We start from the raw sequence: 25,273 nt of genomic DNA, 5'->3' as shown, positions 1-25,273 counted from the left end.
TAGTGTGTATGTGCACAGCTCACCTCAATCTGACTCTGAATTGCAGGGACCTGGTTTATTTTTGGGAACCCCTGCATCCTTCCTCTCTCTCCTTTACCTTTGAGCTGTAGACAGAGAAACAGAGAAGGAAGAAAACCCCTTGCAGAGAAGTAGTGACATCATCGGGGCTGGGAGCTGACACTGTCCCTGAGAACAAAACACGAGCAGGCTCTGCAATAACTGGGGACTTCAAGTTTCCTGTCCCCAAGGCTCAGAGGCACGGGCAGGAAAAGAACTACAGGTGCTCCTCAACTTATGATGGGCTTATGTCCTGACAAACCATGTAAATCAAGAATACTGTAAGACAAAAATGCATTCAATACACTGATCCACCAAACATCATAGCTTACCAATACGGTAGGCTGGAGAGTATGGGTTGATTCTCCCCAGGATGGCTGACTGGGAGCTGTGGCCCATTGCTACTGCCCAGAGTTAAGAGAGAGGATCACAGGGCACATCACTAGTCTGTGAAAAGATTAAACTCAAATTTCAGAGAGTGGTTTCTACTGACTATATCTCTTTGCACCATCATAAAGTTTAAAAAAAATTAGAAGTCCAATACAATAATTAATAATAATATAATAAAAAAATAGAAGTCTTATAATAATGTCAGGGAACACCTGTAGTGTTTATTGCTTTGAAAATGTTCAGGTTTCTCTCTCTTGTCAGTTAAGGGTTTCTTTTTTTTGTTTGTTTTTTCATTTCCTTTTCTCTCTGCTTATCAGGGGATGGCGCAGGTCCTAGAATCCTTCCAATTCTGCATTGCACGCACTCTGGAAGATTAGTAGTGATGATGTGGCAACGTCCTTTGGCCCTTGTTTCTTTCTGATCCTTTGCAGATCCACAAACCTACTATTACGCTGTCGCCCTGGTGAAAAAGGGCACCGGCTTCCATCTGAACCAGCTCCAAGGCAAGAAGTCCTGCCACACAGGCCTGGGCTGGTCCTCGGGGTGGAACATCCCCGTCAGCATGCTGCTTCCTTCCGGCTCTCTTGAAACAGGTAAGCCAGCGAGGGCTGGGTACCTCCAGGTAGGGCTCCTGTACCATTTGCCCAGATGAGTCATGCTGAGATCACACAGTCACTGTCAAGTGTGTGTGAGTTTCATGGTCTCCAGCTCGTTGGCAGCTGAGTCTTCTTTTAGCAAAAGTGCTCCTGTCAGTTCTGCCTTCCTGGGAATCCTGGCAGCTTGGTGGAAATGCCACCTCTCTGCCTCCCCCAGCTTCCTAGGAAGGATTGCTGGGGATTTCAGCCACACACTGGCACTCAGCTCTGTACCTTGGGTGAGGGCTTGAGACAGGTGAGGAGGATGATTGGATGGGCCCAGGCTTCTTGTTCAGTTATGATGAGCTCAGGTGAGTTTCAGATACCTTTTTGGTCTTTAAAGATGATGGCCGAGTCCTGCACTCTGAAAAAGTGTCTTTTGGAGTTCTTCCAACCTCTATAGTCACTGTGACTGTGACAGGGACAAGTGGCTGCAGGGATCTGATGAAGTGTTGCAGCCTGGACCACAGATCTAGTCATGTTTTGCCATTTCTTGGGCAAAGTGACAGATGCTTCAGTGACAGTTGCTAGTGGACATCTGTATGGCAGTTAGGCAGTGGCTGTTAGCATGCTCCTCACCCCTCACCTCAAGATAGCTCAACTCTCTGCAGGAAGAAGGATCCCCTAAAACCACCACAGCTTCTGCATATAGGCGGGGCGGTGGGACTTACTATGTCTTGAGGTATGGAAGGGCTGATTGGGGACTCCCTGACCTACAAGGTCCTGCCTGACCCCTTAGAGCCTCTATGTTGGTGAGTTACCAGATGCCATTGGCACTGGGCTATATGTTGGTGTAGTGAAGGTCACCAGCTCTTACACTGTGCAGGGGACAATCTGGAGAACATTTTCATAGGCTTGAGCACTGAGCTACACTTGAGTGTGGTGCCCAAGGGCACAGGGACCCTGGGCCATCCACTCACCCTGGTGTGGGCATTATCAATCACCGCTGGCAGGACTGCACCCTGCTAGCCTGTGCACACCCGCTTCCTCAGGACAGTCCTGGGAAGCGTGGGCAGACTCACGGGCTCTCGGGTCGGGACAACCTGGAGGCCCAGCCGCTCATGCCCTGTGGCCTGTGTGTCTGTGTTTGGCAGCAACGGCCAGGTTCTTCTCCAGCAGCTGTGTCCCCTGTGCAGATGGGAAGTCGTTCCCCAGCCTTTGTCAACTGTGTGTGGGAAAAGGGACAGACAAGTGTGCCTGCTCCTCTCATGAGCCATACTTCGGGTACTCGGGCGCCTTCAAGTGAGTAAGATCCCCTTACTCCCCCTCCCTGTGATGTTGGCGGGACAAAGGCACTAAAAGTGGACAGAGCCTGTCCCAGGGACCTAGAGCATCAATGTGACAGTCAGGGTCCTGAGTGTCTCTCATGGCCTATGGTGGGCTCCCAACCCTCTTTTGCCTGGGGGATGTTCAGATCTCCTCAGAACCTGGAACCTGCCCATAGTGACTCTCCAGGGCCAGGGCCAAAGGCCAGGGTGTCCCATCTCACATCATCTGCTCGGCACCTTCCTGTGCTGGGACTTGTGCCAATTCCTCAGTCTCTGCGGAGACCACTCCTTGATCTATGCTACTGCTCAAAACCAGGGGAAACTGGCTGAAGTCCAAGGCGACCCAGTGTTTTTATGCTTCATGTGAAAAGCTCTAAGCTTTTATTAAAAACAAACAAAACAAACAAACAAACAAACACCCTGCCACTTTCGGTGGCTTTCTAAGAGGAAGGCAAGAGTCCTTTTTCACACCTTCCCTCCCTCCCCCAGGTGCCTGGGATGTTGCATTTCCAGGGCTCCTGCCTGCTTCAGGTTTGGGCTTGGCTGTGGGGTTCAAAGGTCACTCAGATGAGGCCATCACCTCTGTGAGCACAAACCAATGTCTGGGAGACCGTGGGCACTAGTCATCCAGGAGCTGAGCGCCATGGTCCCCATGAGTCCGTGTTCCGGGTGGAGCTTCACGAGAGAGAGGCAAGGCCCACACCAGGGGCAGAGCCTGACCGTGGCCTTCCTGTTCCTCAGGTGTCTGGAGGATGGCGCCGGGGATGTGGCCTTCGTGAGGCACGTGACAGTGTTTGGTAAGTGCTGGAGGAAGGGCATGTGGGCCCCAGCTGAGTCAGGGGGCTGGCTCTTGCCCCAGGTTTCCTTATACCCAGAACAGGTGACGTGGAGATGTTTAATGCCACAGGAGAGATTCTGCTTAAGCATTTTTGTTGTTTGTCCTTTGTTTAGGGCCCAATTTGTTCTCAACTCACCTTCTGCTGAACATCTCCCTGTGTCAGGGACCTGTGCCTCTCTGTCCCCACCTTCCACGTAGCCAACTGCAGCCACCTCTCCAGAAATCTAGTGAACCTTTATACAGAACTTACCAACTAACAAAACAAGTGCCCTCCAATTTGATCCCCAGGATGTGGGTTCACACAGAGGGCCTTGAGCCAGCCAGACAGGTGCTCCACACCGAGGGGGAGGGTCTTTTTTGTTTTTATATTTGTGCTTTTTACTTCTTCCTCTTCTTTTTTTGTGGTGCTGGGTTAAGTCCTCACATTTTCGTTGGCCTTAGTTCCTCACAACCTCGACCTCCTGTCTTTTCCTGACACAATGCCTTCAGTGTCCTTTGTTCTCTTATTCAGCCGTTCACATTTCGCTGTCTCATTATGATAATTTGGCCTCCTTTGTCAGCGATTTGGCAATTGATGCATGTCCTATTATCAGCTATTTAAATTAGTGGGGTCACCTCCAAGTCTCACCTCCTAGAATCAAGTTGTTCCAAGTAATTATCATTATGTCCTTTGATTGCTCATGGTCTAGCACGCACCCTGAAGAATTTGAAAACACACTAATATTATGGAAACCGCAGGCTGTGCCCAGACCATCCTGATTTACCTCTGACTGCCCTCATGTACTGCTTTTTAAAAAAATTATCATTACTTTGAGGTCATGGGATTGAATGCACGGATACTCTAGCACTGAGCCACACCCCCAGCCCTTTTTCTTTTTTGTGGTGCTGGGGATTGTGAATGCGAGGCAAGCACTCTACCAACTGAACTATATCCCATCCCTTACCTTGTTTTTTGAGACAGGGTCTTGCTAAGTTGTTTAGGGCCTAAGTTGCTAAGGCTGGCCTTGAACTTGCAATTCTTCTGCCTCAGTCTCCTGAATATTCGGCATTATAGGCATGTGCCACCCCAACCATATCTGGCTGTCCCTGATTACCTTTTAAGGAGAATTTTATGAGAGAATAAACACTGGTTTCAGGGGTGCAAGTAACTGTTGGTGGGTGAGAGTTTATCAACCTCAAAGTCCTTCTGTATTAATTTGCTAGGACAGTCAGGACAAAGTCCACACACTGAGTGGTTTAAGCAGCATCTCATAGTTCTGGAGGCTAGAATTCCAAGATCAGGGTGTTGGCACGGTTCATCTTCCTGAGGACTGGGGGTGGGGGGGGGGGCATCTGTTCCAAGCCTCTCTCCTAGCTTGCTGGCAATCTGTGGGGTTCTTCAGCTTGCAGACACATCACCCCAATCTCCGCTTACATGTCCCCGTGGAATTCTCCCTGCTTGCTTGTCTCTCCCCCAAACCCCCCCCCTTTTATGACACCAGTTGTATTGGATTAGGAGCCCACTCTATTCCAGTATGACCTCATCTTAACTAATTACATCTGCAAGAACCCTATTTGCAAATAAGGTCACATGTGAGGTACTGGGGATTAGCACTTCAACCTATGAATGCATTGAACCCATAACACCTTCGTGAGGGAACCAGGGAGTCTGTTTCTTTGTACTTGCAGAGTGCTTGGGCTGGTACCCTAGGCCTCCTTCCATCCCTGGGCCTTCCCCTGCCTTTCCCCAGCAGGCTCTGCCTCCAGGGAAATATGGCTGCTCTAGTAGGGATCTAGATTGTCTTGGCACAGCAGTGGGTCAGCCCAGATTGGCTGAGACTTTGACAAGTTACCTTACCTCTTTTTCCTCATCTCCATGATAGGATGCTTATATTATTGGCCTCCCCCAGTGTGGTGAGGATTAAGTGAATTGGGTGAGCCATGAATGCTCAGCTTGCAGTTAGTATTCTTATGAGCAGACACAGAGAAGTGGAGCAGCTGGGCGGGCCCTGGGCTAGGCATGCCTCCAGCCATAGCTATCTGCAGTGAGACTGTGAACCAGTCATTTCACTGCCAAGATCTCCAGTTCCTCCGATGTATGAAAATCTGTATCGAAAAGATTCTGTCTTAGTCCCCTTCAGGTCACACTGTGTGGTTCAGTGTGGAGGGCACACCCCAGCTCATGGTTCTGCTGCAGTGGGCTCATCCGGACTTTCCCTCCCCAGAGAACCTGGAACAGAAGGCTGACAGGGACCAGTATGAGCTGCTTTGCCCAGACAACACCCGGAAGCCTGTGGATGAATATGAGAATTGCCACTTGGCCCGGGTTCCTTCTCATGCTGTCGTGGCTCGAAGTGTGGATGGCAAGGAAGATCTGATCTGGGAGCTTCTCAACCAGGCTCAGGTATCCCCACCCACCATCCTCTCCCCTGCTTAGAGCTCTCTGCTTGGATTTGGGGATTTTCCTCCTTGCTTTCTGGTCACTCTAGAAGTTCTTTTGTGTTCAAGACACAGTGGGAACCCTGCCACTTTGCCAGGCATGACCCACTTCACGGACAAGGCACTCGGTCTATATTTATAACAGACAACGCTAAAGATTCTTTGCAGAAGCTCCTCTAACTCTCATTTTGTTCTTTCCTGGTTCTAAACAAATCCTCACAGGTGCCAACCTCACCCGCCTCCATGAGATGGTACCCTAGGGCCTTGCTGGCCTGAGATCTGCCCTCCTGACTTCCCTTCCAGTGGGTCCTAGGACATGAGCATGCCCTCTCTGTCCTGCATTGGTGACAGTCTGTCCCAGTCAGCCCCTGTCCGTCACCCTGCTCCATCTCTCAACACTCTGTGCTCAGCACAGGGCACTGAGAAATTAAGCAAAAACTTGCCCTCAAATTGCTCACGGAGGAGTGTGGAGGAGACACAAACGAGTACACATACCCCTTGTCACCACATGGAATCACACAGCCTTGGGGACATGGATTGCATACTCTGTGGAGGACAGAGAAACTGATTTGAAGGGTATATGTGGGGAGATTCCTGGGCCCTGGGGAGTAAACTGTGTGTTCCCAGAGGAAATGGAAGGGGGTCTCTGGTGAGGACAGCAGGTGACATTTATGCAGAGCCAAAGCAAAAGTGAAAAGCAGTCATTTGAAAGAGCACAAAGATAGGCATCGCCATAGCTGCGATCAGGAGTGGCTTTGGGCCAGGCAGCTGGAGTCCTCGGCAAAGGACCCTTTGTTCTTTTGGAGGCCAGAAAGGGGAAGGGACACTGTTGATGTCTCACAACTGGTCATTCAGTGGCAGCCTGGGAGAGAAGGGAAGAGGAGCCCAGGGTGCCTGGCTTCTACTCCAATGGCATGTGACTGGACCATCAGCCACTTCAGGGTGAAGACCACCAGAGCCAGTGGGGACATCAGTCAAGAACGAGGCAGCCTTCCCCACTGCTCCTGGGAGCACAGAGCAGAAGCCCATCTTGGAGAGGGGCAGCTGCTTGACACAGGACCACCTGGTACCCCTTTGTACAGATCTGGGGGCAACCCCCGGCAGTCTCCCTGAGGCCCCACTCAAGGCCACCAGCTGAGATTTGAGTAAAGCATTTCCTGGAGACACTGGAGAACACCACGAGCCTCAAGGATGTCAGAGGTCCTGGCCACTGTCCTTGTGCTCAGGCCTTCACTGTGGTCCCTCCTTATCTGTGGGGATACATTCCAAGACCCTCCACGGATGTCTGAATCCATGGATAGCACCGAACCCTACATAGATGCTCCTCAATTTATGATGAGTTATGTCCAGATAAACCCGTTATAACATTACAAAATTCTAAGTCAAGCTATTATAAATTGGGGACCAACTGTAGTATGTTTTTTTTCCTATACGTTCAAACCCATGATAAAGTTTAGCTAATAAATTAGGCACAGGAAGAAATTAACAAAATAATTTACAAACCAGAATAATTACGACAATATATGGCAATAAGAGTTAAAGTTTATTGTTTATTTCTGGAATTTTCCATTTCATATTTCTGGAGCGTGGTTCATCTGGCTTTGGGTTTGTTTGACCTTTCTCTTTACCTCAATGCCAATCTCTCTCCTTCACTCTTCCTTTTTTTCCTGTGAACAGGAACATTTTGGAAAGGACAAGTCTTCAGGATTCCAGCTCTTCGGCTCCCCTCTGGGGAAAGACCTGCTGTTTACCGACGCCGCCCATGGGTTTCTAAGGGTCCCCCGTAAGATGGACGCCAAGCTGTACCTGGGCTATGAGTACTATTCTCTCACTCAGCATCTAAAGGGAGGTATGGAAGGTTCTGGGAGGGGCCTGGCCATCTTGGGCAGCAGGCAGGGCAGGGACCATGGGTTGAGGCTTTCCTGGTACCTCCAGGCCTCATGCAACCTTCCCAGCCTGCAGAGCCCGTGGGAGCTACCAACTGAGCTGGGTTAATGGGTGGATTTTCTTCTAAGTTGGGAGAAAGGCCTAAGTTATATGATTACAAAAGGGTTTCGAAGATCTTCCTATTATGGAAGACTTGAAGTAATGATGGTTCTGGAGACCAGCCCAGAGACAGGTCTGATTCACAGGGAGAATAGTCCGTTCTGAACGGGAGCGCGAACAGGGGCTCTACCACCATCAGGAGCAGAACTAGGATTCTGGAGGTTTTTAGTCCAGTTCCTGCCTTCCTTTGGATTCACATAGTTGATTTCTTCTTTCCTTCTCTATTTTTGCCTCTCACTAATCAATCAATAGTCATCAAGCATCTACAATAGGGTTGCCACCATGTTGGAGGTGGGCACAGGGTGGTGAGGAAAGACATTGGGCAAGGGGAGGAGATCAGGCCCACCCAGAACACGTGACTCCCAGCTGGGGCCCGCTCCCCTGATGGGAAGCCTCGTCCTGTAAGGGAAAGTTCCAGATGGTTCCGATTTGGACTGGGGCTCTGAGGCCTCCCTGGGGAATTGATGCTGGAGGTGAGAGCAGAAGTGAGGGAAATCTTTACCTTTGGTGCTCATCCTGAGAACCAAGCCGTGTCCTGGGATAAGGCACTTTGCTATTGTCAGTGGGGAGTTCCTTGGGCAGCCACTCTGCAGCCATCTGGAGCTTCGTTTGGATCCCTGACTATTCTCCACCCATCCCAGGTGTGGAAGACTCCCAGAAGGTACAGTGGTGTGCAGTGGGCCACCAGGAGAAGGCCAAGTGTGACCAGTGGAGTGCAGTGAGCGGTGGTGCCCTGGTGTGCACCATGGAGGAGACTCCTGAGGACTGCATTGCCGCCATTGTGGTAGGGGGTCCCTCTACAGCTGCGCTCACTCAGACACAGCGTGCTTTTGCCACGTGCTTTTGCCCCTTCCCAGCCTCCTCACCGGTCTCCACGCTAACACGCTACCCCAACACACTCCAAATCCCCACCCCACTTTCCCCATGGGCCACTCCACCTACCAGGCAGAAGCAGAGTTAGACTCCTTGGGCTCAGCTCTGGAGTCTGGGATCCTTGGGATGTCCTGCACAGGAGCTGTGGGGAGTAGGGGCGCATTCTAGGGTGTGGTCAGGGCCACTGTGGATTGTCAGTGCTGATCGACCTTGTCAGCCCTCAATTTTTTTCTGATCATAAAAATCTTCCTACATGTTGGCAGATCCATGAAAAATTAACAAAATCATTCACACCTTCCCCAGTTAACAAAATAATTCACACCTTCACCACTTAGAGATCATCGTCCCATCATTTCTGAGTGATGAAACTGTGTTATAAACTTTCCATTTCTCTGTGGGCAGTTAGTATTTTTTTGCAATTTGGAAAAAGAATTAAACACAAAAGACTAAAAAACTGATACTCTGAGGAGACTGTACAGCAGTCTTTCTTGAGAAGATCCTAAATTTGGTAAACCTGGTACCAACCCATAGGATTAAGATTTTGCTAGTTAAATATATTTATCTCCTAAATTTTCCAGTTGTAAGAATTACAACTTAAGTGCTCGGAACATTGCCTAGCATAGAATGATCAGTCAATAAATGTTGGATATCATTATAATTTAAAGACTTGAGTTGGGCAAGGTGGCACATGCCTGTAATCCCAGTGACTTCAGAGGCTGAGGCAGAAGGATTGCAAATTATTAAATTTCCCTCTGCTTCTGTTTGTTAATCTGTCTGAGAAGAGAAATTATAAGACCTGCCTTATTTGAGTTTATGAGGAATACATAAGGTAATCACTGTACAATGTTTAGGAAATAGCCTGGGACATATTAAAGATTTGGCAAGATCGTGCTGCTGTAGTTGCTATTTTTTAAATTTCTAGGACAGCTGATATGTCAAAGTGAACAGTGTTTATGTGTCTGTGTATTTTTATCTCGATGCCTGTTTTAGTCAGCTTTTTCACTGCTGTGACTAAAAGGATCTGACCAGCACAACTATAGAGGAGGAAAAGTTTATTGGAGGGCTCACGGTTTCAGAGGTCTTGGTCCATAGAAGGCTGGCTCCATTCCTTAGGGCTCGAAGTGAGGCTGAACATCATGGTGGAAGAGTGTGGCAGAGGGCAGCAGCTCACATGATGATCAGAAAGCAGAGAGAGAGAGAGACTCCACTTGCCAGATACAAATATATATATACCCCAAAGCCATGCCCCAATTCCCATCTCCTCTGGCCATACCCTACCCCTTCAGTTACCACTCAGTTAATCCCTATTAGGGGATTTATTCATTGATAGGGTTAAGACCCTCCCAACCCAATCATTTCTTCTCTGAACTTTCTTGCATTGTCTCACACCTGAGTTTTTGGGGGACACATCACATCCATACCCTAACAATGACCTTATTTATGACTATAAGTATACATTTTTTGCTCTGTGGTTGGAAATCCTAATTAAAATAATAAGTCGATTATTCATTGATTATTTAGAGTAATTAGTTTTTTATTGAGAACCTTTGTTGTGCCAGGGTTGTGAGTACAGTGCTAGTGGGATTATGTGAACAGATTTGAATTTCATTATTGGAAGGAAATCATGCTCCATAGAAACCTGCACACAGTCCCTGAGTCTGGCCATGTGGACTGTTGAGTTGACGATGGTCACAGTGAGGTGAGGGCATGTCCGGGACTTGGCATGGGTCTCCTAGGAGCAGCTGGGTCTCCTGGGAGGACAGAGAAGTCCAGAGAGCATGGCCTGGCTTCAGGCACTCATTCTAGGATCAACAGGCCAAAGGCATGTCCAGTTTCTAAAGCCCACATATGTGGCAGAAGTATGGGTGATCCATGATCTGGTCCATCACAAGGACATGTGATGTGAGGCCAATGAGATGAAGCCCTCTGAGGGTCAGTGGGAAGGAGACAGTCTTGCTGTAGCATCATTGATTTGTTTCTTAACCTCAGAAAGGAGACGCTGATGCCATGAGCTTGGATGGAGGATTTGTCTACATAGCAGGCCACTGTGGCCTGGTGCCTGTCCTGGCAGAGAATTATGGTAAGCGAAGGGGTGCACCTCTCTGTTTTCCGCCGGGCATGGACATAAAAAGATGAAGAAGGAATGAAGCTCAGAGACAAGATAACAGTAGTTGTTGTTGAAGTATAGCTAGTAGGTAAAACACCCCTCCCCAAAGTCAGAAATCGGGAAGATACAGATGCAGGACTTGAAAGGTCAAGAAAGATCTTGAAATAATACCTTTGTTGCTGAGAGAGCAGCATTGGAGGATGCACTGCAGAGTCTGCCCAGGGCCGACGAATCGCCCCTGTGTTAGAGCTGTCTGCTAACTCAGGAGATGACAGGGGATTGCACACAGCTAATGCAAAGGGGTCTTTGCCGAGATCTGCAGTGGTCTCTGCCTCTCCTCCCCTTCAATGCATCTCTTTTTCTTTCTTTTATACCCGCCTGAGTATTGAGGAGATTATGGGATGGAACCTAATGTTCAGATGGCAAAGAGCAGGGAGAGAGGAGATTAAAGGGGCTTGCAGAACCTTAGCTAATTGACAACCAATGATAAAGTGCTTAGTTAGTGCTTCTCATTTTATTCTTGCCACATGCACGTTGCAGAGGATATGTGTGATCCAGGATCTGGTCCATCACGAGGACATGTGATGGGAGGTCGATGAGATGAAGCCCCCTGAGGGTCAATGGGAAGGGGACCAGTCTTGCCTTGTTGTACCATGGAAGCTCCTAACTTCAGGTGGAGTACTGTGAAGGAGTTTAGTGCCCCTAACTGTGACTGTTCCTCTTTTTCTTTGTAGAACCCAAACAGGGCAGTGAGCGGCTTGGGTCAAAGTGTGTGAATGCCCCCTTGGAAGGTGAGTGGGATCAGAGATGCCAGGACTCAGAGGTGGAGACCTGCTGTTGGGAGACACAAGGGATTATTATTAGATTTGGGGAAGAAAAAGGAGCAGCAGCCACCGCAGTTCATTGTTAACATGCAAAGCTGGCTTGGCCTCTGTCCCCAGCAGCACTGCTGCACGTCTAGGGTGCAACCTCCCCTTGCCGTTCCTACTGGACATACGCTCCCATTAGTGCATTGGACCCTCCTCACCAGCGCTCCAGTGTGGATTTCCCTGTCACCATTTTACTGAGGAGAAATTCAGGCTCCTAGAGGCTAAGTGGCTGAGGTCATTTAGGAAGTGACTGGCACCCTGGCCTTGTGTCTGCCATGCTGACTGTGACTTTTCCGTACTGGAGTAGGTAGAGATCTGATCTACAGCACCCAGAAAAGGAGTGTGCATGTGTGGTTGTTTTGGTGTCAAGCCACACTATTTTCTAATTCTGAAGATTTAGGATTTTTTTTTTTTTTTGGTACCAGGGTTTGAACTCAGGGGTGCTTAACCACTAAGCCACATCCCCGACTCTTTTTATTTTTTATTTTAAGACAGGGTCTCACTGAGTTGCTTAGAGCCTTGCCAAGTTGCTGAGGCTGGCCTTGAACTTGAGATCCTCTTGCCTCAGCCTCCTGAGCCACTGGGATTACAGGTGTGCGCTACCGAGGTCGGCCAAGATTTATGATTCTAATTTAGCCAATTCCATTTTGTAGTCAGGCCTTACTCAACAGGCACAATTCAGTTATATAATATTTGGACAGGAAAACTGAAATAGTAACCCATTTTGTTCCATTGTCCCAGATGTTGAACACCTATAAAAACTTAAATATAATACAGAATAATAATATTAATTGATATCATAATATTACATAAGCTTCAGAATTATTATTTCCAACTCTATTTTAATGCACCCATGCCAATTTTGTTGAAAAATTCATAGAATTGAGAACTTGGGACTTAATGATAATTTTCTAGAGCCAGGAATAAGGCAAGACTACCCAGTCCCACCAAAGATAGGCAGCATTGTTTTGGAAGTGAATGCAGTAAGATAAGAAATTAAGAAAGAAGTTATTAAAGTTCTTTCTAATGAACTGCAATTAAACAGACATACTTAAGGTGCACTCTCATAGGTACAAAGAGTTATATAAATTTGTGGCTTGTGATGAGACAAAATGGGTCTCAATATAAATGCCCATTAGTAGGGGGACTATAACACAATAAATCCAGGTAAGAGGCCATACCTTAGATTCCACCATCAGAATGAGATAGCTATGTCTAGTTCTGTTGAATCAAAAAGATGTCCACAATATACTACTGAGGAGGAATAAAGCAACTTGCAGAAAAGAATACATAGACGGATTCCATTGCAACAGTAGGGTGCATGTGCAATACATGCAGGTACACGTGTGTAGATGCGTCTGGGGTGTGGTAGTTTTTGTATCTTTGGCCCAGGACCTAATAATGATAGGTATTGGGAGGGTCCCTGCTAGAGTAAGATGAGGAGTTCAAGGTGTTCCCATCTCCTAAGGGGAGCAGCAGGCAGAGGCTAGCAGCAACACCTCTAGAATGCATTTTCAGAGTGTGCTGGAGTATTAAATTGTATGTCAGCACTCCCTATATACACCCCCCCCAATTTGCAATGATTATACTGAAATTCATTTCTAAATACGTATACTTACATGTATATATACATATATTATAAATATATAGTATATAAGTATCTTATGTATGTAGGTATATACATATGCATATATATATATGTATATATGTATGTATGTATGTATATTATTTTTTTCCCTTGAGCAAACTTGCTCAGAAAACTTGGATCTTCTCTGAGAAGGTCTGGCTCTTGGCTTGAAAGGACAGGCATTAGTGAGAAATCAGTGAAGGAGTTAAGCATTATTTTAAGCAGACAGGAATTTAATATCGGGATCTCAGTGTTAGTAAAAAGTAGACCCTAGGTTACTGGAATGACTCCCACCCAGAAGAAATGGAACTGACTCTCTAGGATAGCTCCCACATCCAAGACCTCCCCAAGTGCAGTGATTTTACCGCATGCCCTATAGCCGTGAGCCGGGGTGGAGACGAGAACCCACACTGCTGTTGCTCCTGCAGTTGCTGTAATAGCCTCTGCTCTATTAGTGTGGAGAAGGGAGAGATGGACAGAAAGACCTCATACTTCCTGACTTTGTTTCCTAGGAGAAAGAATCGAAAGGGAAGGCAGGGGACCCCTGGGTCACTTCCACTCTCCCAATGTCACACATTCTGATTTCTGCTAAGGATTTAACTGCAAGAAAACATTGAAAGTGTTGTTTTCACATCCACAGCCAAGGGGGGCTGGGGTGGATGGAATGGAGATAGAGAATGTCCAGCTCACGTTGGACACCATGTGGAGATGCCATTCAATGGCTTGGTGAAGAAGGCTGGTCAGATCTCACTTATGTCCTCCATCCTCCTCCCTCCTTCCAACCTCCCCCCCGCAAAAAAATAAGTTGCATGTTGGTATCTCCCCTGCAAGGTTATTACGTCGTGGCCGTGGTGAAGAAATCCGATGCTGATGTCACTTGGCACACGCTGCGAGGCAAGAAGTCCTGCCACACTGCGGTGGGCACTTCCGCAGGCTGGAACATCCCCATGGGTTTAATACACCACCAAACCGGGTCCTGTAAATTTGGTGAGTGTGTTCTGGAGGTCTTCCTGGTTGGGTGTGTGCCTGGGGAGAAATTCTGCTGGATGAATGGCAAGGAATTCCATAAGTGGGGGTGGGGTTGCCAGACACTGAGGGTGCCCCTTTCTCCTCACCCGCTTGGTCCCAAAGGCAGCTCTCAGGGAAGTAGCTCTATTCCTGAAGTCTCTCAAATTGCTCAGGAAACAAGCAAAACAAGAGTGGGGTGAGGATGTGTGTGTGTGTGTATGATTTTTTCACATGAAATCCAAATTGTGTTGCTTTCTTAATTGCAAAATGTCCACCATTAAGTCCCTGAGGGCTGTGTCTTTCACGTCAATCTCGCTTAGATTCTCACACGAGTCTTTTCAGCTTATTTTTGCCAGAACCTAAACAGCTCCTGCTCCTCTGCATTCCCCACCTATCTGACAAATCCCAGCCCTGCAGAACCCCTGCAGCATGACTTGCTGTCCGGGCAGCTGACACACCTGGAGAATGTCACCTGTCACAGGGCAGCAGAGCAGTTCATGTCACTGCAAATGCTCCAGCCGACACTCACAAGCCCTCAGATTCTCTGCTCCACACTTTGTTACCCTAATGGTCTAATGGTTCACACACCTCAAACCCTCACCCATCTGCCAGTCTTTCTCAGCCGATGGTTGATTGGGCACCTACAGGAGATGCTTGAAGCCATTAGAAAGGTTCCCCTTCAGCTTCCCACTGCTGAAGCTGTGGGCCTCCTCCTTTCTCCAGCCAGTCTCTCTGTCTGCACCTGGGTGTTGGTCACCCCACCAGCCTCCCCTCCAGAGTCTCAGACCCTCTGTTTACTCTTCCTCTGGTATGTGCAACGATTTCTTTCAACAAGTCAACACACCCAATGCCTTCCATCTTTAAAACTCACCCCCTCCTCCCAATAATCTCCTCTAGCTCCTGATTTTTCTTCCTCCTCCCTTTACTGCCAGGTATCCTCAAAGCATTGTCTGAACTACCCACTGCCCACCTGCTCCTCAGCAACCCGCTGTCTGGATCGGCAGCATATTCCACCAGTGCCCTCCATGTTGTTCTCCTGGAAGGGTGTGCCCAGCTCCTTCCTCTTGACCTCTCAGCACCATTTCCTCAAGTCCCCTTCAAACATTATTTCCTGGATTTTGTGAAAAAAAACAACACAGTCTTGGTTTTTCTCCTACCCCTACAAGATCCCCCTTTCCTAACAAATTTAAGAAATGTTTGAGATGCATAAAGCACCTCTTTCCTCCAATCCCCAAGTGCTCACATCCACCCGTGCGGTTCCATTAGCACGAAAAGGAGTGCCACAAAGCTAAGCATGTGCTAAGCACAAAATCCACGTTGGCTGCTGTTGTTACAAAAAGATAGAGAACTCTCGGGTCCTTCTTCCCAGGACACATCTCTCCAGACGTGTATATATTGGTCTGTTTGACATATCTAGTCAGATATTTGAAAAGCACAATCACCTCAACCTGTCTAAAATGGAATGTGTCATCTCTGCTGAGCCTGGCTTTATCCCAGAAGTGCCTAGGGTAATAGAGGACCCACAGTCCACCCACTTACCCGGCTGGAAACCTAGCTGCCACCCTCCACATACCCGTCCCTCACCAGCATGTCCGTTTCTCCTCCTGCCACCCATTCCCCACCCCTCTGCTCTGTGTTAGTCCCCGCTGCCCTCATCAACCCTGGCCTCCTGCCCCAGGTCCCAGCTACCCCACTGCCGGGCCTATCTTTGCACAATGCATATCGGACTGCATCCTGCCTACTACCCCTGGCCCAGCATTGCCCAAAACCCATCAGAGGCTCCCCTTTCTCTAGGGATGAAGAACACAGCTACACAGTGATGTCAAAGTTTCCCTGGGCTCTGTCTTGCTTGCTCCCCCGCTGCTTAACGTGGGGGTCCAGCCCTGTGACCTCCAGGAACCTCTCTGTGCCTTTCCCTCCACTGCACCTCAAGACAGCCTTTTGCTGGTGCTGGCCCCCTGGTCTGAAGGCTCCTCTTGGCTGCTTACTTGGGGACTACCTCCTCACTCTCTATCTCTCACCCGTCGTCCTCCCAGCTCCGTAGCCTCATAGAACCACATTCCTTTTCTTTGAACATGGAGGTGGGATCATGGATTCACTGCTGTGGTTACTTGACTTCTGCCTCTTGCCCACCAGGCTTAAGGTTCCTGAAAGGGCAGGGCCTAGGCTAATTTCCTTATGGATGAGCCCCCCAGAACTTGAGTGCTGGCCTTGGTGGCCATGCCTTCCTGACTTGGAGTCTCAAGGGCAATCCTTGAGGGCAGCAGAGGACAGCAGGTGTGTAGTTCAGGTTCAACGAGCCAAGACTTACACTTTCCCCTCTCAGAGGGCTAAGATCTGTGTCGGTCCCTTGACACCACTACTCTGCGCCAGGACAGGTGGACTTCTGGGCTCACAGACCCCGATCCATCTGGAGTTGATTTCCCTTTACTTTGTTCCAGCTGGAACTTCTTTTTATATTTTATTCTATGAAATTCTTCTTTTTAGATACATATGACAGTAGAATGTATTTTGGTGTATTGTACATACATGCTGCATAAATTCCCATTCTTGTGGGAGTACGTGATGTGGAGTTACACTGGTCATGTATTCATATAGAAACATAGGAAAGTTATGTCCAATTCATTCTGCTGTCTTCCTAATCCCACCCTCTACCTTACCTTCATTTCCTTTCCCCTTTATCTAACCCTATGAACTTTTATTCTTCCCTTCCTCATTTATTGTGAGTTAGCATGCCCGTATCAGAGAGAATATTCAGCCTTTGGTTTTTTAGGATTGGCTTATTTCACTTAGCATGATAGTCTCTAGTTCCATCTATTTACTGGCAAATATCACAATTTCATTCTTTTTATGACTGAATAATATTCCATTGTAAATATATACCACATTTCCTTTATCCATTTGACCATTGAAGAGCACCTAGTTTGGTTCCATTGCTTAGCTGTTGTGAATTGAGCCACTATAAACATCGATATGGCTGCATTACTGTAGTATGCTGATTTTGACTCCTTTGGGTATATACTAAAGGGTGGGATAACTGAGTCAAATGGTGGTTTCATTCCTAGTTTTCTGAGGAATTTCCATTCTGCTTTGCAGAGTGGTTGCACCAATTGGCAGTCCCACCAACAATGTATGAGTGTACCTTTCCCCCCCACATCCTTGCCAACAGTTATTGTTACTTGTATTCTTGATAATTGCCATTCTGACTGGAGTGAGATGGAATCTCAGTGTAGTTCTAATTTGCATTTCCCTAATTGCTAGAGATGTTGAACATTTTTCCAAATATTTGTTAACCGATTGTATTTCTTCTTCTGTGAAGTGCCTGTTCAGTTCTTTTGCCTATTTATTGATTGGGTTATTTACTTCTTGGGTGTTAAGTTTTTTGAGTTCTTTTTAAATTCTGGAGATTAACACTCTATCTGAGGTGCAGGTGGCAAAGATTTTCTCCCGTTCTGTGGGCTCTCTCTTCATGTCTTGATTGTTTCCTTTGCTGTGAAGAAGCTTTTTAGTTTGATACCATCCCATTTATTGATTTTTGATTTTATGTCTTGCACTTTAGGAGTCCTATTGAGGAATTTGACTCCTAAGCCAACATAATAGAGAGTTGGCACCTCTTCTGGTAGGTGCAGGGTCTCTGGTCTCAGGTCCGTGATCCACTTTGAGTTTTGTGCAGGGATGAGAGATAGGGGTTCAGTTTCATTTTGCTACAATGGATTTTGATTCTTGATCTTCAAAATATGTCACCAAATAATTCTGTGCCTTTGCACAGAATTTTTAGAGAAAAAAAAAAAAAGCTCTGAGGCCTTCCTGCTGTCATGGGAAGAGCTGACTCTGGCTGTTCTTTGCAGATGAGTTCTTCAGTCGCAGCTGTGCCCCTGGGTCTGATCCGGATTCCCACCTCTGTGCACTGTGTGGTGGCAGCAGCAATCCAGCCCACATGTGTGCTCCCAACAGCCACGAGAAGTACTACGGCTCCAGCGGGGCGCTCAGGCAAGTACTAACTTCCATTTGTACTAACTCCAGTCTCTCACTCTCTCCATTTCCCCAGCGTCTGGGTGTTGATTTAGAAGGATCCATAATAAGAGATCACACTACTGCAGTTCCTAGTGGCCCCAAGGACTGAAGTCCAGTCCAGTTCTAGAGCACTCTCCTCAGGCCCAGGTGACTTAGGGCACCTCAAGGCCCTGGGGATGGGTGAGAGGGCACCTCAAGGCCCTGGGGATGGGTGAGAGTGATGACTGCAGAGCCACCATCCTGATTCTCCTATTGCCCCTTTCTTCTGTGTGACTGTAGACAAGTCATGGAATCTGTCAGAGACTCAGTTTAAAATCACAGGAGGGACACCAGTCACCTTGCTTCTTACACCTGGCTGATGAGTATCTTTTAAAAACAGACATTCCTGGGCTCTTCCACCCTTTCAAGAAATACTTATTGAACAGCTAATATATGGTAGATGCTGTTCTAAGTAGAGGAGTTATACTAGCCAATTAGACACACATGGTCCTGTCCCTGTCCCTTTCCACCCACTCCTAGTCCCACATGAAGAGTAGGACAATAAACACAAAAATAAAGGATAAGACTCTGTCCAACTGTAAGTGCTGCCAAGGAACCAAGGGAGGGGGGATTCATTAGTCAGCTTTCCATCACTGTAACAAAATGACTGAGATAATTAGCTTATATGGAGATAAGGTTTGTCTTGAGTCATGGTTTTGGAGATTCCAGTCCATGATTGTGGGGACTCAATGCTTTTAGGCCTGTAATGAGGCAGCACATCATGGTGGGAGCACACTGTGGAACAAAACCCCTTACCTCATGGCCAGGAGGCAAAGAAAGAGTGAGGGGTTGGGTTCCATCAATCCTCTTCAAGGGCACCCCCCCAATAACCTAAGGACCTCCCCCAAGGTCCCACCTCCTCAAAGGACCACCACCTTCCAATACTATCACCTTAGGGACTTGGCTTTTAACACATGGCCCTCTTGGGGACAGTCAACATCCAAACTATTACAGGGTGATGTTGCAGTCATCAGGGACTATTTTATTTTATTTTTTGGTACTGAGGATTGAACCCAAGGGTGCTTAACCACTGAGACACATCTCCAGCCCTTTTTAATTTTTACTTTGAGACAGGATCTCGTTAAGTTGCTTGCGGCCTCGCTAAGTTGCTGAGGCTGGCTTTGAACTTGTGATCCTCTTGCCTCAGCCTCCTGAGCCATTGGGATTATAGGTATGAGCCACTGCCTCTGGCCAGAAGCAATTTTAGAAAAGGTGGCCATGATAGGATGTCTTTTGCAAGTTGAGGGTCTAGGTGAGATGAAAATTAAATAATGAGAGGGAATCAGGCCTGAAAAAATTTTGGGGAAGAGTAATACAGGAAGAAGGGTCAGCAAAGACAAGGGCATGAGGATGGGAAGAATCTTGCTGGGTTGAGGTCAGCAAAGAAGGTCTGTGGGTTCAAGTGTGGAGAGAGAAGGGTCTGGCATGTGACCTGTAGAACAGTAGGTGCTGGCCATGGCTCAGAGCCCTACAGGCCTCAATGAGGAGGTAGATTTTTTAATTTGTTCTAATTAGTTGTACATGACAGCAGAATGCATTTTGACTCATTATACACAAATGGAGCACCACTTTTCATTTCTCTGTACACAATGCAGAGTCACACCATTTGTGCAATCACACATGTACATAGGGTAATAATGTCTGTCTCATTCTACTATATTTCCCATCCCCAAACTCCCTCCCCTCCCCTCTCTCCCCTTTGTCCAATCCAAAGTTCCTCCATTCTTCCCTATCTGTAACCCCCGCCCGCCCAGTTATGGATTAGCATCAGCATTTGAGAGAAAACATTTGGCCTGTGGTTTTTTGGGGATTGGCTTATTTCACTTAGCATGAGGGCTTGTGAAAGCATATTCCAGGACCCCACCTCCTGAGTTTGTCATCCAGGTCTGGGTAAGGCCAGGCTTGCATTTCTCACAGATTTCCAGCCACGCTGATGCTGCTGGTCCCTAGCCTACAATCTTGAGGACCATTGGTGTGGCATAGGGAAGGAATATCCAGGAAGGTCTTTCTGTCTGCCTTGCCCTGGGGTATAGACACACCCAAGACAGGTGATCATGCCTGTTCAGGACTGTGATTCTCTGAAGGGGTCATGAAGGAAAGAAATGGGGTGAGAGAATTCAGCAAATGTGAATGAGAGTAATGGACACCCCCACCACCCCCCACCCCCTGCCAAATTTAGGTATAGAGGCACCCAAAGACAGGAGCGAGAGGTGCTCCTGACGATTAATAGCCATTGCCAACTGACCGGATATCGTAAGGCTGATTTCTAATCTGTCCAACATTTCATATTAAAGAATGTACCTTGAACATAGAGAAACATTTTTCATGAAATTAAGGGTGAACAAATATCTAGTGAAGCACATTCGTTCTTGTGGATCCTGAGTAGATCTAAGTATGATCAAAACTCCTTCAAAGCCACGTCCTCCGCTCTGATTGTAATTGCTGATGCTGAAAGTTGTGGTTCACCCAGAGAGTCATGGATATCCCTGTTACTAGGAGAACACAAGCATCCCCTCTGGAGAAACTGGTCAGTCTTTAGAATGAGGATCTGCACGATGGTTATGCATAACCGAAACTCTATAGACAGTTCTGTTTTTCTGTTACATCCCCTAGTCTAATGCCCAGGGATGGTGTGGGTGTTATGGTTGCTTGTGAGGAAGTGTGTGTGTGTGGCCAGGGACTGTGACTCCCTCTCTGTGTCTCCTTTCCACTACTGTTGACTCTCCTCACTGACACAGCCTTCCATGTGCAGGTGTCTGGTTGAGAAGGGAGATGTGGCCTTTGTGAGGCACTCTGCTGTCCTCCGGAACACTGACGGTATGTGCCTTTCCCACCTGAGAAAGATCTGAGTCTCTTGTGTGGAGTCACCACCCAGCAGGGCAACCTTACCAGACTCCAGTGACTTTGGTCCTAATGTTTTAAATTTAGGGAATGAGAAAGTTCTTCATGTCAGACCTGCTGGGGTTGGTTATCACTCAGGTCTTGAATCCAACTGACCAACACGCAGGCGTGTTTTAAGAGATCTTTGCCTTTAACAGGACTGAAAAAGCATCATCAAAAATGTTCTGAATTGTGAGTTTGTCCCTTTAGTTTTATTTTTGAGAGCTTTCTTACTTTGTGACTCTCCCAGGCACTGGTGGTCACTCCCATTGTCCCAGGGAGGGCATCTTGACCAAAACCATCAGCTGTGGCTGACCCACTTTTCTCCCCTCAGGAAAGAACACTGAGGCATGGGCTAAGAATCTGAAGCAGAAAGACTTTGAGTTGCTGTGTCCTGATGGCACCAGGAAGCCTGTGACTGAGGCTCACAGCTGCCATCTGGCTACAGTGCCAAATCATGCTGTGGTCTCAAGGAAAGATAAGGCAGATTTTGTCCGCAGAATACTCTTCAACCAACAGGTATGGCTATCCAGGGCCCCCTCTCTCTCCTTTTTGACTGAGTGCTCTGAATTTGCTTGTGGAGGTGCACAGATGTGCTCAGCCAAGCCTCATCCTTTCTCCCTGGGCAGTGGGACCTGAGTTTCCCAGTCCTGCCTCTGATTACAACTGTTAACCATACTCACTTGCTCTGGGGCCATCTAGCACATCCAAGTAGAGTGGGAAAACCTCAGACAAGGGGCACCTGAGTGTCTGCCTAAGACTCACTTGACTTGGAGCAGATTCATGGCACCTGGGGAATTAAACCTTTCTCTCTTCTTCTGTTGCAGAAATAAAGGAGTTGGCTCAGAGCCCTTCACACAAGGCTGAGCTAAATGTAGGAAAGGCAGAATGGAGGTTAATCAAGCTGACTCGTGGGTGGATCCAAAAGTGTTTCCTAAACCTGGGCAGGCTTGGCACTGTCCAGGGTTTCATGACCATTAAAAAGCCAACATTCAGACACCTTATGATGGCTACAGGGAGCCAGCAAGGGCTCATCTTATGGAGTAGCAGCCTGCCTAAACCAAGTGATCTCTTACAGAAAACCCAAAGCTTCCTCTGTCTTTGCGCTAGCGGACCCCATTCTTGGATGTTCCCCAAATAAGAAATCTGTGTCTTAGCATATACCACCCACACATCCCAGTTAAAAGATAACCCAGGAAAAGTTGTTAAAATAAGAGGTCCTGGGAAGATTCCCACATAGGACAAGCTGTTACCTTGATCACAGAGGAAATGGACAGAGATAGAGAGGAGAAAGGAACAAAGGGATAGAAATGATTGGGTACCAGGGACAGATCCAGAGAAGAGATAAGGCAGCCAGGAGTCCAGGTGGCAGAAAGACATGCAAGTATGATCCAGAAAGTTGGAAACATCTCATGGTGGTTAGCCAGATAGTGATATGGTGGAAAACTTAAAATTCTTTCTATTACCAGTTGCTTTACATACATCATCTATTTGGTGTTACCATCTTCATCTGGAAATGAGTGAACAGATTCACTGAGCTCAGTGGAACTAAGTCAGACAGCAAGAAAAAGACAGCAGGGATTTGAACCCAGAGACGTTGTCTGCTGCCATTTTACTGCAGTACCCCCTACCCCCCGAAACTGTTGCCTTGTCTCGGGGTTTCCCCGGGGCTGGAGTTGAGCAGTCCAACCGACAAAGGTCTTCTGGGGCAGAACATATACCTCTGTGCTTCCTATGGCCCATGGTCCCTCTCTGTTTGTCTGTATGTCTGACCCAGGAGCTCTTTGGAAGAAATGGATTTGAATATTTGATGTTCCAGCTGTTTGAATCTTCCACCAAGGACCTGCTGTTTAGTGATGACACAGAATGTCTGGCTAACCTTCAGAACAAAACAACTTATGAAAAATTCTTAGGGCCAGAATATCTTGTGGCTATGGCTAACTTGAAACCATGCTTAACCTCTGGTAAGTAGCATAGAACACCAAGGAGAAATAACCTGGAGCTCAAGGTAAAGATGTTTGTACTAAGGACAAGTGTGTACCAGGCCCTGGGCTGGTATTGACAGGAGCACTAAGACCTGGAGGGCTGTTCCCTGCCCTGCAGGAGGATTCAGAATCAGTGAGGAGGAGACTCAATTAGGCAACAGTGAGAGACACCCTCCGAAAAAGGCTGAGTTGTTGGAAGGAGAAAAAGATTGCAGTAGAATTTGAGATCACGTGGGAGTTGAACTTATTTCCGTGTGTATTTCTGTAATTTTGGTCATAAAGTGAGAAGAATGTGTGAGCACTTCAATACAGGGAGAGGTCTTGGGAAATGACATATACTGTATGCAATACCCATAGAGGACAAAGTTTCAGAGGTTTTAAGTAAAATGTGTAAATACTATTAATAGAAACAGATAAAGCATAGTTCTGTCATAGGCCCTTTCTAGCTATCCTTGTTTTTTAGATAGCCTCATAAAGAAATAAATTGGGGAAATAAAACTAGAGCTGGAGTAAACAAACTGCTGAGAGTTTGCCTGAATTTTTGCTGAGTTATATCATGTGTTACAGATGATGAGAGCAGGAAAAAAGGAAAATGCACAGAGAAGGCGTTTGAGCCTATTTAAAACAAATCTTTATTAAGCTGCTCATGGCAGCACCCGCCTGTAATCCCAGCAACTGGGGAGGCTGAGGCAGGAGGATCACAAGTCCAAGGCCAGCTTCAGACTTAGCAAGGCTCTAAGCGACTTAGCAATACCCTGTCTCAAAACAAAATATCAGAAAGGGCTGGGAATGTGGCTCAGTGGCTAAGTGCCCCTGGGTTCAATCCCTGGTACAAAACTAACAAACAAAAACCAAAAAAAATGAAACCACAAAACTTTATAACTACCACTTATTTTTAAAAAATAGCAGCAGAACTGTATTTAGTAAGCATCAGCAGCACTTGACAGTCTTTCTCTTTTGTTATGCTTTACAGAACTTCTGGAAGCCTGCACATTCCACAGGAAGTAAAAACTGCTCAGGGTGGGCAGCCACGTGGATGCTGGGAACCTCAAATGTGGTGGGGTGTCACGAAAGCAAAAGGTGCGACTTATGCAGTCAAGGGGGAGAAATAAAGAATGTCCACGCACCTCTGCCTTTGTCAATGCTTTATTCACTCAAAACACTTAATAAAATTTCACTCTATAGGTTCTTAATCAAGAAAAATGACAATCCTTAATGCTAGGCACTGCAGTAGACATCATCAATTCACAGCAAATAAATTTTAGATTAATTCTAAGCATTGCAAACACACTGTATCATGACAGGCTCATGACAGACTCTGCATGCTAAGTTCAAGTGTCAGATCAAAAGCTCAAGCCTTAGGCTTTAAGTCCAGCAGATGCCCACTTACTCAGACTGCGGTCATCAGGCCAAGAACCAAGGCAGGCTTCTCCTGGGGTGGAGCTGACGGCCAGTTGAGGAGAGGGTCCTAGGGAGAAGTTGCCACTCTCACCAGGGTCAAGATGTGGCTGTAGAGTTTGGGAGCAGTGAGGAAAACGCAGAGGATCAGCAAAGATGAGAAGAGTTGAGATGTCAGTCTGGGTCCTCATCAGGTTCTCTAGAGTGAAAGCATCAGTGTTGGCTGGCTGAATGTCTGTTCATTTGCTCCTTCATTTATACTAAATTTCGGGGCTTTTGACCCCAACCCTTTCAATCCTGATCAGCTGCCACCGGGTTTCTTAGTGACATCATTTGCCCTGGGGTTAAAGCATCTGGTCTGGTGGTCCCCACCCTGATTTTCTTGCCTTCCCCCCTTATGGGGTGAGGACAACATGCCAGAGACTTCACTCTGAGTTTGTCATGGTGGGGAGAAGTGACTTATTTGTGCCTTAGGGCCACATTGGAGGCCACATTGTTAGTTCTGCCTGGTGAGATTGCAGGTTTCAAATTGGAGTTTTAAACTGGAGTTGCTTAGGCTCAGGCCTAAGGCCATCCTTACATGGGGCCCGTTCTCATTTGTCTCCATGTGGACCTATGCCAACGTCAGTTATCTTTACAATTTCTTGCTATAGCTGAATTATAACTGCAAAAAATTAAAATAAATAAAAATTATGTCTTTTCAGAACACTTCACTGAAAGTTCTCAGTTTTTTTTTTTTTTTTTTTTTTAAAAACTATTTCAGGCTGGGGATATAGTTCAGTTGCATGTATAAAGCTCTGGGTTCAAACCCCAGTGCCACA

The 25,273-nt window shown here is 47.1% G+C and overlaps 1 protein-coding gene across 4 annotated transcripts in view; it reads left to right on the top strand.

The window, feature by feature from the left end:
- The window catches only part of LOC107143385 (inhibitor of carbonic anhydrase-like), a 40,224-nt gene extending 16,044 nt beyond the window's left edge, over positions 1-24,180 (top strand). For 2 of the 4 annotated variants that reach the window (XM_015487042.2, XM_048793943.1), the window contains exons 4-17: positions 879-1,040; positions 2,177-2,324; positions 3,092-3,147; positions 5,393-5,571; positions 7,284-7,455; positions 8,294-8,436; positions 10,515-10,605; positions 11,367-11,423; positions 13,960-14,115; positions 17,985-18,126; positions 20,942-21,006; positions 21,404-21,588; positions 22,847-23,033; positions 24,028-24,180. In XM_015487042.2, the coding sequence (XP_015342528.1) occupies positions 879-1,040; positions 2,177-2,324; positions 3,092-3,147; positions 5,393-5,571; positions 7,284-7,455; positions 8,294-8,436; positions 10,515-10,605; positions 11,367-11,423; positions 13,960-14,115; positions 17,985-18,126; positions 20,942-21,006; positions 21,404-21,588; positions 22,847-23,033; positions 24,028-24,062 (1,778 nt within the window). In that variant the 3' untranslated portion in view covers positions 24,063-24,180. Of the gene's footprint in view, positions 1-878; positions 1,041-2,176; positions 2,325-3,091; positions 3,148-5,392; positions 5,572-7,283; positions 7,456-8,293; positions 8,437-10,514; positions 10,606-11,366; positions 11,424-13,959; positions 14,116-17,984; positions 18,127-20,941; positions 21,007-21,403; positions 21,589-21,896; positions 22,074-22,846; positions 23,034-24,027 lie in introns of those variants that run through there. The other 2 variants (XM_048793942.1, XM_015487043.2) reach the window with 2 other exon arrangements.
- The last annotated feature ends 1,093 nt before the right edge of the window (positions 24,181-25,273 follow it).

The sequence above is a fragment of the Marmota marmota genome, unplaced genomic scaffold (assembly GCF_001458135.2).
Source record: "Marmota marmota marmota unplaced genomic scaffold, marMar, whole genome shotgun sequence".
Classification (NCBI taxonomy): domain Eukaryota; kingdom Metazoa; phylum Chordata; class Mammalia; order Rodentia; family Sciuridae; genus Marmota; species Marmota marmota.
Note: the sequence above shows the minus strand (reverse complement) of the source record. Positions and strands in the feature narration are given on the sequence as shown.